Source organism: Rhodnius prolixus, unplaced genomic scaffold, assembly GCF_049639745.1.
Source record: "Rhodnius prolixus isolate KJV_2025 unplaced genomic scaffold, Rpr scaffold_1, whole genome shotgun sequence".
Classification (NCBI taxonomy): Eukaryota; Metazoa; Arthropoda; class Insecta; order Hemiptera; family Reduviidae; genus Rhodnius; species Rhodnius prolixus.
The window spans coordinates 23,599,122-23,615,988 of NW_027411581.1; the positions used below are offsets into that span (position 1 = coordinate 23,599,122).

At 34.7% G+C, this 16,867-nt stretch overlaps 1 protein-coding gene across 3 annotated transcripts in view; it reads right to left on the reverse strand.

Annotated features, from left to right (window-relative positions):
- Positions 1 to 16,867, reverse strand: part of LOC141447503 (uncharacterized) — a 385,726-nt gene that overhangs the window by 46,467 nt on the left and 322,392 nt on the right. For all 3 annotated transcript variants that reach the window (XM_074115134.1, XM_074115143.1, XM_074115152.1), the window contains 2 exons: positions 15,821 to 16,279; positions 12,421 to 12,660 (listed from right to left, as the gene is read on the reverse strand). In XM_074115134.1, the coding sequence (XP_073971235.1) occupies positions 12,421 to 12,660; positions 15,821 to 16,279 (699 nt within the window). The remainder of the gene's footprint in view (positions 1 to 12,420; positions 12,661 to 15,820; positions 16,280 to 16,867) is intronic.

A 16,867-nucleotide genomic window follows, 5' to 3' on the forward strand; every position in this document is an offset into this window, starting at 1 on the left:
GTCAATGCCCGGGTGGAAAAAGGTTTTTCTTTGAAAAGTGCAAAAACGTTTTGGAAAAGCACTACTTCCGGTTAAAACATTTTTCTCTCGGAACCCAAAACAAATAAAAGTTTTCCTGTGAATGCTCTTTTTGAAGTAGAGTATTTACAAGCATACATACTAATAACTTTTTTTTTAATTATTTGAAAACGATAGCAATACTCCCTTCGGTTTGAGCAAGAAAAAATAGAAATATGTTACAAAGTTTTGTTTATTGTTAGTATTAGAAAGGCAAAGTACAGAAATATGATTCCATTACAATGACAAAACAGAACAATCTGAATGCTTCGTCAATGGATGAAAAGAGAGATTCCATTCTCCGTCTGGCAACAATTCAGTGTTGACATCCACACACAATGCACTCGACCATGGTGTTGATAAACACCGTTCCGGACCCATATCAATCAAATTTATGTTTCTTTTATGACTTATTCTTTATTATTTCATTTTTATTATCAACCGGTTGGGAATATAAAGACGAGATAAGTAAAACACGGTCTAACTCACAATAACTTCTCTCCCCACTCACTATCGCCCATATAATCCTCTCCATTGGGGATCATCTTCAGTTAGCACCTTTCGAACTGACAGCAGTTGACCTGTATCCAACAATGTGAAGCCATCTGAGGGTGAATAACTTGCCGGAAAGGGAATGCTTTGCCCGTTAGATCTTAATGTTACGAAATGTTGAGCTTATGGTAGTGAGAGGATTGCTGTGAAAGGTGGTCTTATTTGCTAACATAAATATACATTCTACTCCTCTGATGAGGACAGAAGATAGTTCTGTAGTTTCTAAATTCTCGGGTACGAGAATACAAGGTGTGGCTATTAAATATTGAGACTGATGCTGCTACAGAAAAACTATGCATGCGCCAAATCTTTACGACCGACAACTGTGCAGCGTAAAGCCTTCTCTTACGATTGCAGCTTCTCACGTGTTTGTATAGAAATCTGTCTGACCGGAACCGTCGTTTATGTAAGAGCTGTTAGTTTCGTTTTGCCGAAAACATGATACTACACTTGTAGTAGAGCAACGAATTGTCGTGAAATTTCACATGATTCTTGGTAAAACGCTACTGAAACTTATCTTTTATTAAAAGAAGTTTATGGAGATGAACGTTAATCACGTGCGCAAGTTTTTGAGTGGTTCAAGCGTTTCCAAGATGGCCGAGAAGACGGAGATGATGACCGCCCAGATAGCCCTTCCACGTCCAAAACGGATGAAAATATCGATTATAATTAATCAACATTACTACCGAGAGGTGCTTGCTCAACTTCGTGAAAGAGTAAGGAAAAACGACCCGATTTGTGGAAGAACAAGTCACGGGTTCTCCATCAAGGCAACGCGCCTGCTCACACTGCATTGTCTGTCAAGACGTTTCTAGCCAAGTACAACATCCCAGTTTTAGGCCATCCGCCTTATTCGCCTGACCTGGCCCCATGTGACTTTTATCTGTTCCCCAAAGTAAAATCTGCATTAAAAGGAACACGATTTCAGTCCGTTGAAGCTGTGAAAGAAAAAGCGGCACAAGTCATGCAGGAGCTGACAGAAAAAGACTTCCAGCACTGTTTCGAACAATGGTAAATTCGCATGGAGCGTTGTAGGGATAGGGGAGAGGTGGATATTGAAGGTGATAATAACTAAATATGTTTAAATTTAAAATAAAATGTTTTACAGCAATAGTCTCGTTATTTAATAGCCACACCTCGTATACCATTTCAAAACCAATCTCGACTAATTGCGAGACATTTGAATAATTTGTGTTAAAAGTAATTAACAGTATTGCATGCCATTTTTTGTCTAACCCCCAATTTCCTCGCCCTGCAACATTCTTGAGGAAATACTGAAATCAAATGATGCAAAAAGCTCATAAATTCGTTCGGCCGAATTTACAATATAGTACAAATGAATAGCGTATGGACAGTGTTTAAATTATGAACACGAATTTCCTCAAATTCATGGTTAAACGAGGCTCCACATCTGCTCTTTGAATGACATTTCTGAAACGGCGGATGTTCCGGGAAACTGATGGATAAAAAGAACAGTTTAAATTACATGATTGAACTCATAATCTTCAACGAAGGAACATTAACTAGTGCTTAAATTAAAAAGTATTGCCCATGTTATTTTCAATTTTTATTAAAATGGGCTTCTATTTAAGTGTAGTTTCAGGATTATTATTTATTCGTCTAATCAAATACAAGCAATGAACGTAATTATGATGCGCACAAAAAAATGGCAAATTTATGTTTTCCGGATATTCCAATTACTAAATAATTATTGCATAAGAAAACTTTTTTAAATAAACATTTTTGTCTGTAAAGGTCACTTTGTCATACGGCCATATGTGAGGAGAATGAGATTGAAAGAGGGATCAGGGCCAGCTGTTTGTCAGAAAGCTCTGTCAGAACTGCTGCATGCGACTGAGCAACTCTCTCTCGCACGCTCACTAGGTCTGCATGCGCGTGGGCGCGTCTTTGCGAGATGTGATGCGCATACAAATGTCGCCAAACTGCAGCCACTCGCACATTATTAATAAATCACCAGCCATGTATGGGACTCAGTCAGCAACTAGTAGTCACGGCTCCAAAACTCTCTGGCTGCAGAACAGACGGTTCTCCCAACAAACTGTCTCTCCAGTGCCTTTCTTATCGCAGCCAGTATTAACAAAAAATGCCCATCAACACAAAACAAAACATATTCTTCTTAATTGTTTAACCCTTTTTAACGCATCGCAAAGTGAATTTTAACCTACTGATATAACATCCATTCATCTATTTTTGTATCAACAAATTATAGATATTAGAACATATTATTCAAGAATCTAAAGAGTATTTTCTCTTCGAAGAAGCTTCTACTGTTCACTGATCGGATATAGAAAGAATTGTCTGAAAAGAGGAATGTCCGCCCTGAGAAAATTCCTGACGTCTTCAGAAGTAAACAGAATTTTTCAATCCAAATCTAGTAGTATCGGTATGAACTTAGACTGATTAAATCCAGATGCTAATGGCAATAGATGTGGCGCGTCTTAATTAAAATAAATAAAAGCTGGCTCCTCTTCCAGACTCACAGAAATGAGTAAAAGAATACTTGCAAGAAGCAACCATTTTTCTAAGAACTGGTACTGTTAATTGTTAGTATTGTGCTTGGCTCTCATAACCTGGATATGAGTATTCTTCCAAAGTTGTTGTCATCTTGATAGGACTAAATGAAGGATAACTTATTCGGAAACAAGTAAAGGATGGTCTGATTCATTTTATGCTTCAAAAGGCTTTGGAAAAGACAATAAGGGAACTGGCAAAGTTCAGGGGCTTTTAAAAAGAAGATATGCAATGCAACCAGGACTGCTTTAATCGCCGCTTAACGCTTCTGTATAAACACTAGCGCTGAGGGCTATTATGAAGAACAAGAAAGCGCTAATTGCTACAGCAATGCGAGAGTGGAAGCCTTTCATGTTTACAAATGGTACAAAACGGACAGGTATAAAATGGTAATCACGATCATACCAATAAAATCTTTGCTGAAGCACAATTTGTTGTGCCGCAAAGAGAGCGATAATAAAATTCAGTAACCAATTAAAAATGAAAAGTATTAGAGAACAGCCAAAACACAATGATTTTTACGATTAAATGTGTTCAATTTTAACATTTAAAATTTTATTAATCTTTTTTTTCTGTGGTAATAATGATAAACTGGGCGCTAATGGCCACAGACGTCGATGCGCCGGCAAAAAAAAAAAATAATGATAAACTAGCAGATTTATAAAAATGATGTGAATCCATACAAATAATTCTAAAATAAACTTTAAGTTTGCACATTTCTACACTAGTTCATATGCTTCAATGTTGGATGCAGTAAAAGCTTAGCTGAACCAATCTGGAATGTAATGGCACCTAGAGAAAGAGATGTATGTGCTGAAATAAGCAACAATGATGGTTTTACATCAGTATTTCACCAGAGAAGTCAACGTGGAAAATTACTTGGAAGAAATGAGAAGATCTTTTAAGTTTACTAAGAGAAATGGAGTGTAAGACGTGCGTTGCAAGAAAATGCACGCACAAAGGCAATGTTCCAGGTCCACAAGGGCATAACTCAATGAAACCAAGCGCTTCAAGACATTCGTCTGTACTTACACATTCTTGGAACGGTATGCCGTCATGCAGCCATACTAAGAGGATAAAAAAAATACTATTTCTCACCAAAAATAAAAAATAAATAAATAAGTTAGTAGAACTTGAGCACCTGATCGAGAAAATAATTTATGCAATTAAAGAAATACTAGACGGCAAAGCAAAAAAATAAAATAAAAAACTCAACGAAATATCCTTACTAATATTAATAATTGTCTTTATTAATTATATTTACATTTATAAACATCACAAAATTAAAAAAAAAAATCACCTACAAAAGAAAATAACTAAATATACTGCAATCATTTTATATTTTAACTAAAGACACACCTCTTGGTCTTTCTTAGGCCGTCAGAGTGGAGTCCTGTTAAGATAACTAAATAAATGCTCTAATGAAAACAAAAGTAAAGTAGTAAAATACAAAACTGAAATTAAAGCAAAACAAAACAAGTTCCGACTTAAACATATAAAGAAAACCAATCTATAGAAATTATGTTAAATTATACTAAGTCCTAAGTTGATAGGCATGCTTACAATATTTCACTAAACATCTCCAATCTTTCCCGTTAATGAACTCAAGTATTTCGCAGGCGGCTAGAAAATATTTATTAAAACAGTCCTTCCTTATTTCGCACATTGCTGGACAGACAGCTAAAAAGTGAAATAAGTCCTCGTTTTCAATGTAGCCACACATCTCCACACTTGGTACCATCAATTTTAAAGTGTTTGTAGTTCCGATTCAATAAATCTCCTCTACATTTAAAGAGCCAACTAACACTATCTAATGTCAATGAGCAATCATATAGGTAGTGGTTATTTAGTTTAAACTTTAGTTCTCTGTGCAGCGGAAAACTATTACAATTCATAATTTGTTGATAATATTGTTCTTTAAAGTCTTCTAAAATACGCTTACGGATATGACTGAGACTATTGCGCCATAATTCAACATTGTTAAATATCCTTACTATTTCTTTTGCAGTATAGATTCATAATACTATGTAATGATACCTAGAACCTTAAGTACTTAGTTACCAATACTGTACCTGACAAGAAGGTTTTGAACCCAATCCATGAGGAGCAGGCGTTACTAAATAAAGTTTTTGTTTTTCAAATATTGCGATTTTCCCTCAAAAGGATTCTACATTTTCTCCTGCCTGCAATGAACCTCTCCACAACCATAACTCTAACTTGCATGATACAACTAATAAATGCAAGATGGCTACTGTCAAAGACGGTGACCAAATAGCGCAATTTTAGCACCAACCTATCCTGTACAGGAACAGCTTATCAAACTGTAATATCCCGTTTAGGTAAGATTCTACGAGAGTTGGCCAGAATGCCGTCGCCATCGCGATCCAGAGAGTCAGTTATTGCACTCGCTAAATATAAGTACTACCTTCAATCTGTTTACTAGACTAAGGAGTCTTAAGCTCCTGGGCAAAGAATGAAGACGTGTATTTTTTCTTCTCCGAAGAACCGCACTCCGAGTCAAACCAACTTTTCACTTACCAGAATGTTTCTTCAATCTACAATGGCCAGTGTAAAGGCCTATGTTCATCGTAATGGCCTCCCTTTATGCGATTTGGTAAAGCTTTTAGAAATAATAAATGAATTCATTATTTGATTAATAACAAGAATGATCAATATCACTCGGATGCATTCTTGAACTATTTATATAATCTACCGACAGGTAAGTCTTTATTAACAAGTTGCATCACTTTGCTATACTCGAGACTCAAATAGAATATGGAAGCCCACTAAACAGTGATTTTGGTTATATTAATTCATAAAAAATATGAATATATGCAACTCGTTAAGATTACTTAACTTTATTGTAAAGTGCAATAAAATAAGAAAGCACAAGTAAAATCCGATAGATCAGGACAAGCTATTGCAACACAGTTTAGTTTCACATTAGAGAATGATGTGCATCGATTATACTACACGTATAAAATTGGGTTTAAAATTAAGATAACACAAACAATAACAAACATTAACTTAAAAACTATAAGAATCTTCAGCAGAAATAATAAAATGGATTAAAAGAAGATTACTGTACATTTTACCGTTACTTACTGTCAAAGCAACCTGTTCAAGTCAAACTAATGCTAACTGTGAATGGAAGAATGAATGAGTAAATAAATGTCTAGCTAGAAGGCATAAATATAAATAAAACTAATAAACTAGAAAGGAATAAAAAAAAGGAAAAAAACAAACGCATTTATTTATGATATGTGAATAATCTAATTTAGAGGCAACTGCACGCGAAGTTATCTTTCTAACACTGTGAACATATTACAGTCTACATTGGACGTCATATTATAAATCAAACGATTGTGTACATTTCTTTCTAGTAATGATTAATAGAGGTCACGAGATTATACTAGTTAAGTTTATAAAAAGTTACCGATAATTACATCTACAGATATACATTAAGGGATAATTTCACTCAATCGATTATAAAAATAAAATAAAATCGTATTTAAATTAAATAGAAACAAGGACTACTGTCCTTAAAGTCCTATTTAAAAAAGACCATTCCTAATTTACGACTACTTTAATTTTATTCAGGCGAGTTTTACGTCCACTTACGAAACAAATGTCCGCAATGTTAAGAGGCATTAAAAGCAGTAAAAGAGATTTCTAGTTTAATTATTTGTCTTTGAGATAATCGTCTGTTAAACTGTCTTTGTAAAATTTATCTTAGTTGATCGATTGCCAATTTAAATTGACATTCGATTATTATAAGATTTGCTTTATGGTTGTATACCAGATGGTTTCCAAAATGAAAGGACTGGTGAATCCGGCCTACATTGAAACGAGTAAACACTTGGTCTTTTGATGAGTTGACCAACGATCCAACGATTATTATGCTTCGGATAATCAGGTATGGGGAACTTAGCTTCATAAGAGATTTATTTGCATGTGCTCGGAGAATCAGGAAGAAAAAAAAGTAAAGTAATGCGAACTGTTTCAGGCAGGCTTCAAGCCCAACTGCCAAATAAGGTGTCAGGACGGAGGCGGTAAGCAAACGTTGTTTACAATGAATTCTTGTATTAAATATTAAATAGTACCCAAGGTCAAGACCGGGAATCGAATCCAGTACCATCACAACACATCAGGATATACATTAAATCCTCTCGAAGTTAGCGCTAAAGAAGTTTCTTCAGTCGATGGTGAGTGAAAATTGCTAACCAATCTGTGGGCAAATTAGAAAATGAGGAGGTAGCTTGGTTTGACACAAATCAGACGACTATCTCGCACTATATTGTTGGAGCCGAACTAACGTGATAGATTTGGACACATGCCTGCTAAAACTTCCAAGAATGGACATGGTTTCACGGCATTCATCTTAAGGATTCATCGGTGGCTTGTTACAAATTTAGAATACTGATTAAAGGTTCAAAGAGTTTTTTGATTTTATATATACACTTTGTCATTGTTCAACGGCCAGACTATTGATTGAATAATTTACTGGCCATTGCATTTTAAGGAGATACCTCTGCTTAATTTGTGTTCATATCGTACAGATTGTAAGCAAACAGCTATTCAACGCAAGACAGGGTTGTTTGGGTTGGAAGAAGATTAGATTTAAGATCTTAGGTAAGAAGAGATCAGACTGTTTCTTCCATTAGGTTCGACTTGATCGGACAGCTGTCAGTTTCAAGTGGCTCTAGTTTGGGTCTAGATATTTGTCCTGGTATTTGAGCTATAATTCGATGTATTCCACTAGGGTAACTAAACTAACAGCCTAACCTTCCCACAGGCGAATTATAACACTATAATAATCTCAGTGTGAACACACTTCACTTGAATTTATAATATGTACTTCATTTACTGTAATTTCAGCCATGATTTGAAAGCAAGAATGTTAAGATTCATTGCTGCCAAAAACAAAAATAATTTTTGTAACCTTGGATGTTATTCAAATAAAAAATGTGTCCACCAATCATCTTGCAATTAGAGACTAGTAAAAGATCAGAATATAGGTAGCGCCATCCATGGACAACAATAGTTATTGAATAACCGTTATTTGCTCTTTGCTACATTTTAAGAGTTATGATTATTCTGCTCTAATTCGAAAGAGAAACATTAATCTGAGATCTGCACCTAGCAGATAAGGGGATTAACAATTTTACATAGAAACGTGTGATGATCCGACTGCCTATGGGCGAAAGCAATCCATACACTTTTGAACATAAAAACAATGTCCATTAAAACAACGATGTCGCAGAAAAGAACATAACTTATAAAATAAGAAATCGTATTTCATTTTTCAATTTCAGTTTTTTTACTAAAAGAGATTATTTATCTAAATGTTTACCACCATAAATCTAATAATAAATAATCATTCCATGATAAAAAGGAAATACGGGATGATGAATTTAAAGCTATCTAAGAATATAAAATTATAACCTGAAAGAGATTTATAAAGGATGTTAGTAAGCTCAGCGTATCTAACATCGAACTATGCTTTGATGAAGAAATGCTAGCCAAGTAGCCTCCCCTTTCCTAAATATAAATAGATTCCCTAGTTTTTTTTAAAAGTATGTTTATCATTTTTGGCATCCTTTCTTTAGAGATTAAAAAGGTTTAATTTCGCGGACGGTTTACTCCGTATTAAAGTGTAGTTTATTAATGAAGCTTAAGGTCCGCTTTCTGGCATGTTGTGACAAACACAAGTACAACGCCCGGGCCTGTACCGCACCACCGACCGTATGATAATCAAAACTTAGTTCCGTTATTTATCTGTCAACGGAACATTACCACACGCATGTACATCACATGATATACGAACTATATTTTTGATTAAAACAATTTAATTTAATGTACCATCAAAGAAAGCAATTTAAAATTTAAATTGGCTATTAACTAAGATTACAGTGACTGCTTTTATTTTTGGTAGTTTTGATTTTATCCTCAGGAAATCGAAAAATTCTCGTTTTTTATAATATCATTTTTCAGCCTTTTTTTTTTGCCGCGTGGCCCAACATACTTGAGATCGTACTGCGACCCAATTGATTATTTTAAAAATTTATACTAAATAAAAGGAATGATATTAGCAAGACACATCCTTAAAGCAATATCCACCATGTTAAACATCATAACATGGCATCCTTACTTTTTCTGAACATCATCTAAAGCAATGAAAACTGTTGAAAAATCTCAGTAAAGTTCTGTTTTCACAAGTCGATCTTAAAGTAACCCAAACATACGCTAAATATTTTAGGTACAATTAATGAAATTCAAGAAAGAAACCATTTTGCTCCAAGAAATATAAAGAATTGATGAAAAAGAAACTTGGCGGTTTAACTGTAAGCCTAATTTAAACTTTTAAGTTTAAGCGATTTAAGCTAGCAGCAGTACTTTAAAGAATATTTCTTTTATCAGTTTTGAATTGAATTGAATAAGTTTATTTACAGTTTAAAAAGAATACAAATACAAATTATACAAAGGAGTTTTCAGGCTGCAGTGCCTTTACTTATACTACACTCCATAACTTTAATATTTACATTGGTTTCTATGCTTTAAATGACTTTATTCGCTTAAGCAAGTTTAATTGTGTAAGTGATCATTAACAGAAAAGAAAAGGTAATCCATGACAAATCCAACTTCCCACACCGGAAAGTAAGGAAATTCTAAGACATCAAACTGAAGTAGAATCCGGAAGAACTTGTGTAGGGCTTCTGTTAGATATGATATTAAAATATGTTTAATTTTATTTCCACTTAAAGTAAAATTGTTGAAAATAATTAAGTGGTAAAATCAACCAACTTAACGGAAATCTACTAGTTAAATTCATGACGTGCTCTTTATAGGATTAATCTAACAGTAAAAGTAAAGAGGAGCATTCATATAGGAGGAGTTGGAATGGCAAAAAGGATGATCTGATATGAAAGAAGGGTAACGTTATTCAGTGGTTCAAGTAGGAATTTTACCTAGTTGGTTGATTGTAGAGGCTGTACGCACGGTAACAAACAGACCTGTTTTCTATTCTAAATATGTAGAAGGCCGAGAGAGCAGAGATATATTGGCTTGATAAATATAAAGTAGGCTTATTGGTCTGTTGTGAAGACTGTACAAGTAGAGTACGGGAATAATATAGCATGCACATTACTAACCTAACAACAGCATCCTTCCTCAGTGTATCATCTACACGCAGGCTGCTGCTGTTCTACATATGGAGCGCGCTCCCGTTATTATTAGCTTATATCAAATTGGTGCTCACATTTAGCCAGAGATCAGAGTCCCAACTTTGGAATACACCTTTCTAGATCGTCACAGAAAACAGGGAAATTCTAAAACAAAAAAAACTCTGAAGCCCTGGACACACTCGACTTTCTCGTGCAAGTATTTTTTCCACAAATTTCCTTCCTACTCGGAAGGTATGAGTCATATACAAGTTTCATCTTTGGAAGGAATCCGCCCCACCGACACCTCTTACAGAGGTACTCTTCATCGAACTTTCGGGGAAAATGTATCCTGTAAGTTGTAGGTCTACGTGTTTGTAATCACAATACAAAGTTTAAATCGAATCGAAGCCGTTTGCGAGATATCTTAAAATGGGGAAAATTCTATTCGGGAAAGTAAAGCCCTTCTTGTTAGCAGATTTTCATTAAGTTTGGAAATTCAGTCTCACATTTGATTCTTACTAATATTGTTATTGACAGATGGAAAGCAAGTACACTAAACAGTAATGGTACTTAAGAAAAAAGGCTAAACATCCCCTCTCTAGAAATATATTATATATTAAACGAAAAATAAAGATCTTCGTCTGCACAATCAGCACAATAAGTTAAAACAAAATCACTGTTTCCGAGAAAGTTCAAGAAAAACTAGAAAATCTATTTTCAGTAAAGTTAACTGGTTGACCCATTTAGACCAAAACTTATATGTGGCATCCTCTTTAGCTAAATATCAAATCTGACTTGTGAATTAATTAACAAAACGGGAATATCTAGTCAATTAAGTTCAAATTTCGACATTTTATTGGACTGACTGACCTCTATTTATTTTGCTAAATGTATAAGTGCAAAGAGAATTATCTAATTCAAAATAATTCAGAATTTATCATAGAACTTGATTGATTATTTGAATTAACTAGAATTGTTTATAGTTTAAATTATCAATTACCTAATTATTGATTTAATATTCGTTTGTCAATTGCTCATCAGTAATTATTACTTTACTAAGTAAACAGTTCATCATGTAATCAGCGTCAATTTGCACTGTTTTGATATGATTTGATTTTCAAATCAAATAATTATGAATTAAAAATCAAATCATTATCCTTCTAACCAAGCATATTCAAATATGTCATGTGACATGTCATTTTAAAATCTAAAATTAAGTAACTTCAAGCAAGACTTAAATGCTGACACAAATCCGATAATCTGATTTGAAACAAGCATATAGCCACAAAAAAATAAAATAAATGCCTTGGGATTCATAAATAACTTTACTAAAATGATTGTAATTGAACGTTGCACTGTTAATAATTGTTAATGGGTGCATAATACATATTATTAAACATGCATTAATTATTAAGTCACTCAAATTGTCGTACAGTAATTGATGAAAAAAATAGTGCTAAAAGTTCTGTGGCCAGGCTTAAAAAGCACAAGTACATTATAAAGTTCACTCTTAAGTAACATGTATCTGTGTCCTCTACTTTACCTATAAAATCGCTTTCAAGTTAATTGGAGAAAGATGATTTTTTAATAAAATTTTAGCATTAGGACCTAAAATATTTTGTGAGTTCTAGGTTTGGTTAAAGAACAACTTTAGGAGAAAGACCTAAGAACTCATTGGGATCTAGAATTAAGTAATACGTAAAAGATTCATTCACAAAATTAATTTTTTGCTGGTTTAACGTGTGACCAAGCTACCTGCATTTCCTTGCTGCAGCCTCAAGAACTGATGGTCACAGTGTCGCTCAAAGTCACACACTAGGCGGAAATAGGCGGTCATCCCGAGTGCGAGGCAAGTTATTCTCTAAGTGAAGAGATATCCTTAAGGTGATTTTAAGAAATAGATAAATTAGGATGTTCTGTTTTTACGTTTAACGATCCTCAGTCACACGAAAAGTGTGACATTTTTTACTGTAATTGTTCATGTATATAAAATAAATTACCTATTTACAGTAATTTTCTGACGAATGTAATAAAAATATTTCGAGTTAATTTAAAAAAAAAAAATGAATTAAAAGTAATTTATAAGAGAAGCATTAAAGATAATGAAGGCACATACCTGTATGTGGTAGACAGTGTCTGTGCACAATGAAAGTGTCACCGTCGTGGATTCCGTCAGCAGATTTCCTTTTAAGCCTCCGCCGTCCACCTCCCATGTTACAAAGTAGAATGGCTTCCTCATGCTGCCAATCTGTCTTCTGGGTTCCCATGCTATTTCTGCTATTACTAAATATTTTTGGTGTATTAAACTAACTTCTCGTAAATTCCAAGATCTTTTTACTTCAGCTCTTCTATCTTCCTGTAAAACATAAGAAGAAATAAAGGAATTGTTAGAATGTTTTCTCTAATTCATGATTAACACTATGCTATTGGTAAGAAATAGTATTAATTCTCTTAGTTCTTGGTGCCACAGAAAAGTACTGTTCAAAACATATAATATTAAAAATATAATAAAAAAAAGCAAGGTTTTTTTAAAGTGGGCTTTCGAAAACTTTTTTATGGAGTCGTTGAACTGCATCACTGGAATAATTAAATACGGCCATCTGGAACTGCTTTAATTTCTTTATCCAACAACAGATGCGGAAGATGTAACTTCGAAAAATTAGCGATGACCGTACAATATGAAATTTGAAATTCCCTTATTATTAAATTGTTTACTAACAATCATCGGAAGTATGATGCCTAGGAGAGAACAAAAGTTCTTCATACAGAAGACTTGGTTACTTAGTTACTTAAATCGGCAAAGCCCATCAAAAAAAAATGGATTATATCAATTATAAGAAAACACTAAAAACATTAAAAATTAATCGAAATTAAAAAATAAATAAATAAAAATTTGTACGAACTCTTGATCTACATACGAGGGTCGTTTGAAAAGTTCGTGCAAAGTCAGAGAGATAGCACCACTGGCGCGTATCGAGGTTATGTTTAGTTAGTAGCATCTCTTGGAAGAACACACACCAAGTTTCAGCCAGATCGGTCTATTTCTTTGTGTTTGGCATTCGTTTGAATCGAGGAAGTCGAGTGATTTTCAAAAAATGGACGAAAAAGAATTTCGTGTGTTGATTAAACACTACTTTATGAAAGGCAAAACGCCTCAGGAGACTAAAGAGAAGCTTGATAAACATTATGGTGACTCTGCACCTCCGATTAGAACAGTTTATAAGTGGTTTCAAAATTTTCGAAGTGGCCATATGGGCACAAGTGATGCTGAACGTTCTGGACGCCCTGTTGAGGTTACTACTCCAGAAATCATTGATAAAATCCATGATATGGTGATGGATGACAGAAGAGTGAAGGTGCGTGAGATTGCTAGTGCTGTGGGCATCTCGAATGAACGGTTACATAATATTTTGCATCAACATTTGGACATGACAAAGCTATCCGCAAGATGGGTGCCGCGATTGCTCACGCTTGACCCAAAACGAAATCGTGTGAAGTGTTGCAAGGACGGTTTGCAGGTGTTCCAGAAGAATCCGCAGGACTTTAAGCGTCGTTTCGTCACTGTGGATGAAACGTGGATACATCACTACACTCCTGAGACCAAAGAACAATCTAAACAATGGGTTAACAAGGGGGATTCTGTGCCAAAAAAGGCGAAGACCGTTCCTTCGGCCGGAAAGATTATGGCGACTGTCTTTTGGGATTCGCAAGGAATAATCCTCATCGACTATCTGGAAAAGGGTAAAACTATTACAGGTGCATATTATTCATCGTTATTGGACCGTTTGAAAACCGAGCTGTAAGAAAAACGCCCACGATTGGCCCACAAAAAAGTCCTTTTCCATCACGACAACGCACCAGCTCACACCTCAGCAGTTGTGGTCGCAAAATTAATGGAAATAGGGTTCCAACTCGTTTCACACCCCCCCTATTCTCCAGACTTGGCTCCCTCGGACTACTATTTGTTCCCCAATATGAAGAAATGGCTGGCGGGAAAAAGATTTTATTCAAACGAGGAGGTGATTGCAGAAACGAATGGCTATTTTTCAGACTTGGACAAATCCTATTATTCGGAAGGCATCATCAAACTAGAGCAGCGTTGGACGAAGTGTATAAGCCTAAAAGGAGACTATGTTGAAAAATAAAAAAGGTTTCCCAAAAAATTTAGTTTTTATTTTTGCACGCACTTTTCAAACGACCCTCGTAATTATGTATTATACAAAATCGTTGTATAAATTTTGAAATTCTTTCACAAAAATATAGTGCAAAAATTAAATTTAACTATTCTTCAATCTCTTAGCCATAATTTTAAATCAATATCATCCGGAAGTCTCTTTGCATGGTACATCTTTCTGTTTAACTGGAGAATTATAGATATAATTGGTTATAGAAAAGTTTCGAAAGAATAAGAGATTTACACTGCTTGTAATTGAAGGGACACCGAAATTAAGAAGAGAAGTAAAAAAATAAGTCAGAAGAATCTGTATGGTTATTGAGAAGACTGTGGATAAAGTTACTTCACTCGTGAATAAATTTGAAATTTGTGGCATCAGAGTTATTCATTCACGCGTGAATACTGAATCAAACTCCAATCCAAGGGAGATTAATTACATAAAATAATAATTTGGAATGTTACCTTAAAAATTGATTTAAAAAAACATTTTTAATGCTTGAACAACGTTTTCTATTGATTATAATAATTCAATCATAACTGATATAATCAGTCTTTCTAGGAAGTGAAAGCAATTTAAAAAAAAGAAAAGAAGAGAGACATGATCTTGATCGAAGTGATTCTAATGATGGATGAAGTTCAGAAAGCGGACGGAGCCAACTAAAGAAAGTACGCTACGTAGGGGACAGTCTTAGAAATGTCCGCCAACCCGTCAGTTGCTAAGATGGTTTATTGTTTAATTCAAACTACGGATATTATTTTGTGTATTGATTTTATTTTATAATTTTGGAGACGTACCGGAGAAATTCTCTTTTAAAACAAAATTAAAAGTCGAGTTGAATGAATAATACATATAATTTGTATAACAAAAATTAAACGATATTTATTTAATAATGCTTGGTATTAACGTGCGATTTCAAACAGGAATAAATTTATTTTGCAAGAACTGAAGGATTTCAGAGATATCTGTTAAGGAGATGGGTTCCCTGGCCGAAGCTGACGTAATTACAGAGGGGGCTAATGCCGAGGTGACCTAATTAGAGAGAGTACTTATTTGAAACTCGTTGAAGAATTGGTTGAGACATAAATCTGCAGCCTAATGTCGAAGTAAGAAGTCTCCATGGGTTTTGCCACCTTAAGAGAATTTGGAAATGAAGATGGCCTGAATGAGCGATAGCATAAAGAAAGAAGAAGACATCTGAGGAATTGCTGCAAAGGGACTTGGGCAGGGAGATTGGTGCGGTAAGAGAAAACTTGGGAGAGGATTTTGGGAAATGGTGTACAAAATACAAAAACCACCTTCATCCAAAATAAATAAAAATAGAAAATAAGGGAAAATACTTACCAGTATGCTGTTATTTGGTATTGACGTAGTAGGCAACGCTATCTGGGTGTTAATTCTTTTGCCTTGTGGAGGCGGCGGTGGAACCGGATATCCAGCCAATAGATCGCCTCTTCCTAGGCTCTCCAGTATCGCTCTGGCTTGACCAAATCCAGATTGTCGCGGCGCCGGACTATATATGGCTACTAAACCATCCCGATTTACCACTAAGACCCGTAATATGCCGCCGTCTGGCACTCTCGCCGATGGTGTCATCCCTTGTGATATTTGCCGCCAAGGGCGATCACCAACTCTTCGCATGACTACGTAGACAAAAGGGCCAGCTGCCCTGTACGGACGTGGCCATGTGGCTAAACCACCGGATACTTCTAATACTTCTTCTCCTCTTGTCTGTACAACTGGTTCTCGTTGGCTGCCACCTATTTCCACATGAAATTGGCAAGCCTCTTCGCACCCAGGAAACTGCAACATACCAACAAAAATAAATTAAAATTATGGAAAAATAATTATTTAATTGATTTAATTTGGATTATTTTATGCAAAATTATTGGTTTTTCTCGTATACTTCACATATACTTCCTGGGCGTCAAGTTTTCGACCTTGAAAGAGTATTTATCTATTGGGTGAATTGAAGTTTTTCATTAAATGTTGGACATATCAATTATATTTGAAGTAAACCTAGTAAACCTAATTCAGGGCCGAGGAGATTAACTTATTTTATCTAATAACTTGAAAAAGCTAAAACTATAACTACAACGCTAATTAGACTGTTATACTAATGTTTTATTAATCTGATGCACACTATTTATATCTAACAACTTGAGAAGGTTATCATTTTTAGATTCATTTGAAGAATGGTACGAGTTAAGAAAATTACTTCTAATAGGTAAAAGTGAGGTACCTTCAAGAAGGACATGAACAACTGAATCAGGAAAAAAAGAGGCAAAGATTGTTTTCATCAAATTCATAATAGGTGTCATTAATATAGGATCTAGCCTTGGACAAATTGCACATCCTTAATTGCACTACACTCTCACTTTTATAATATTT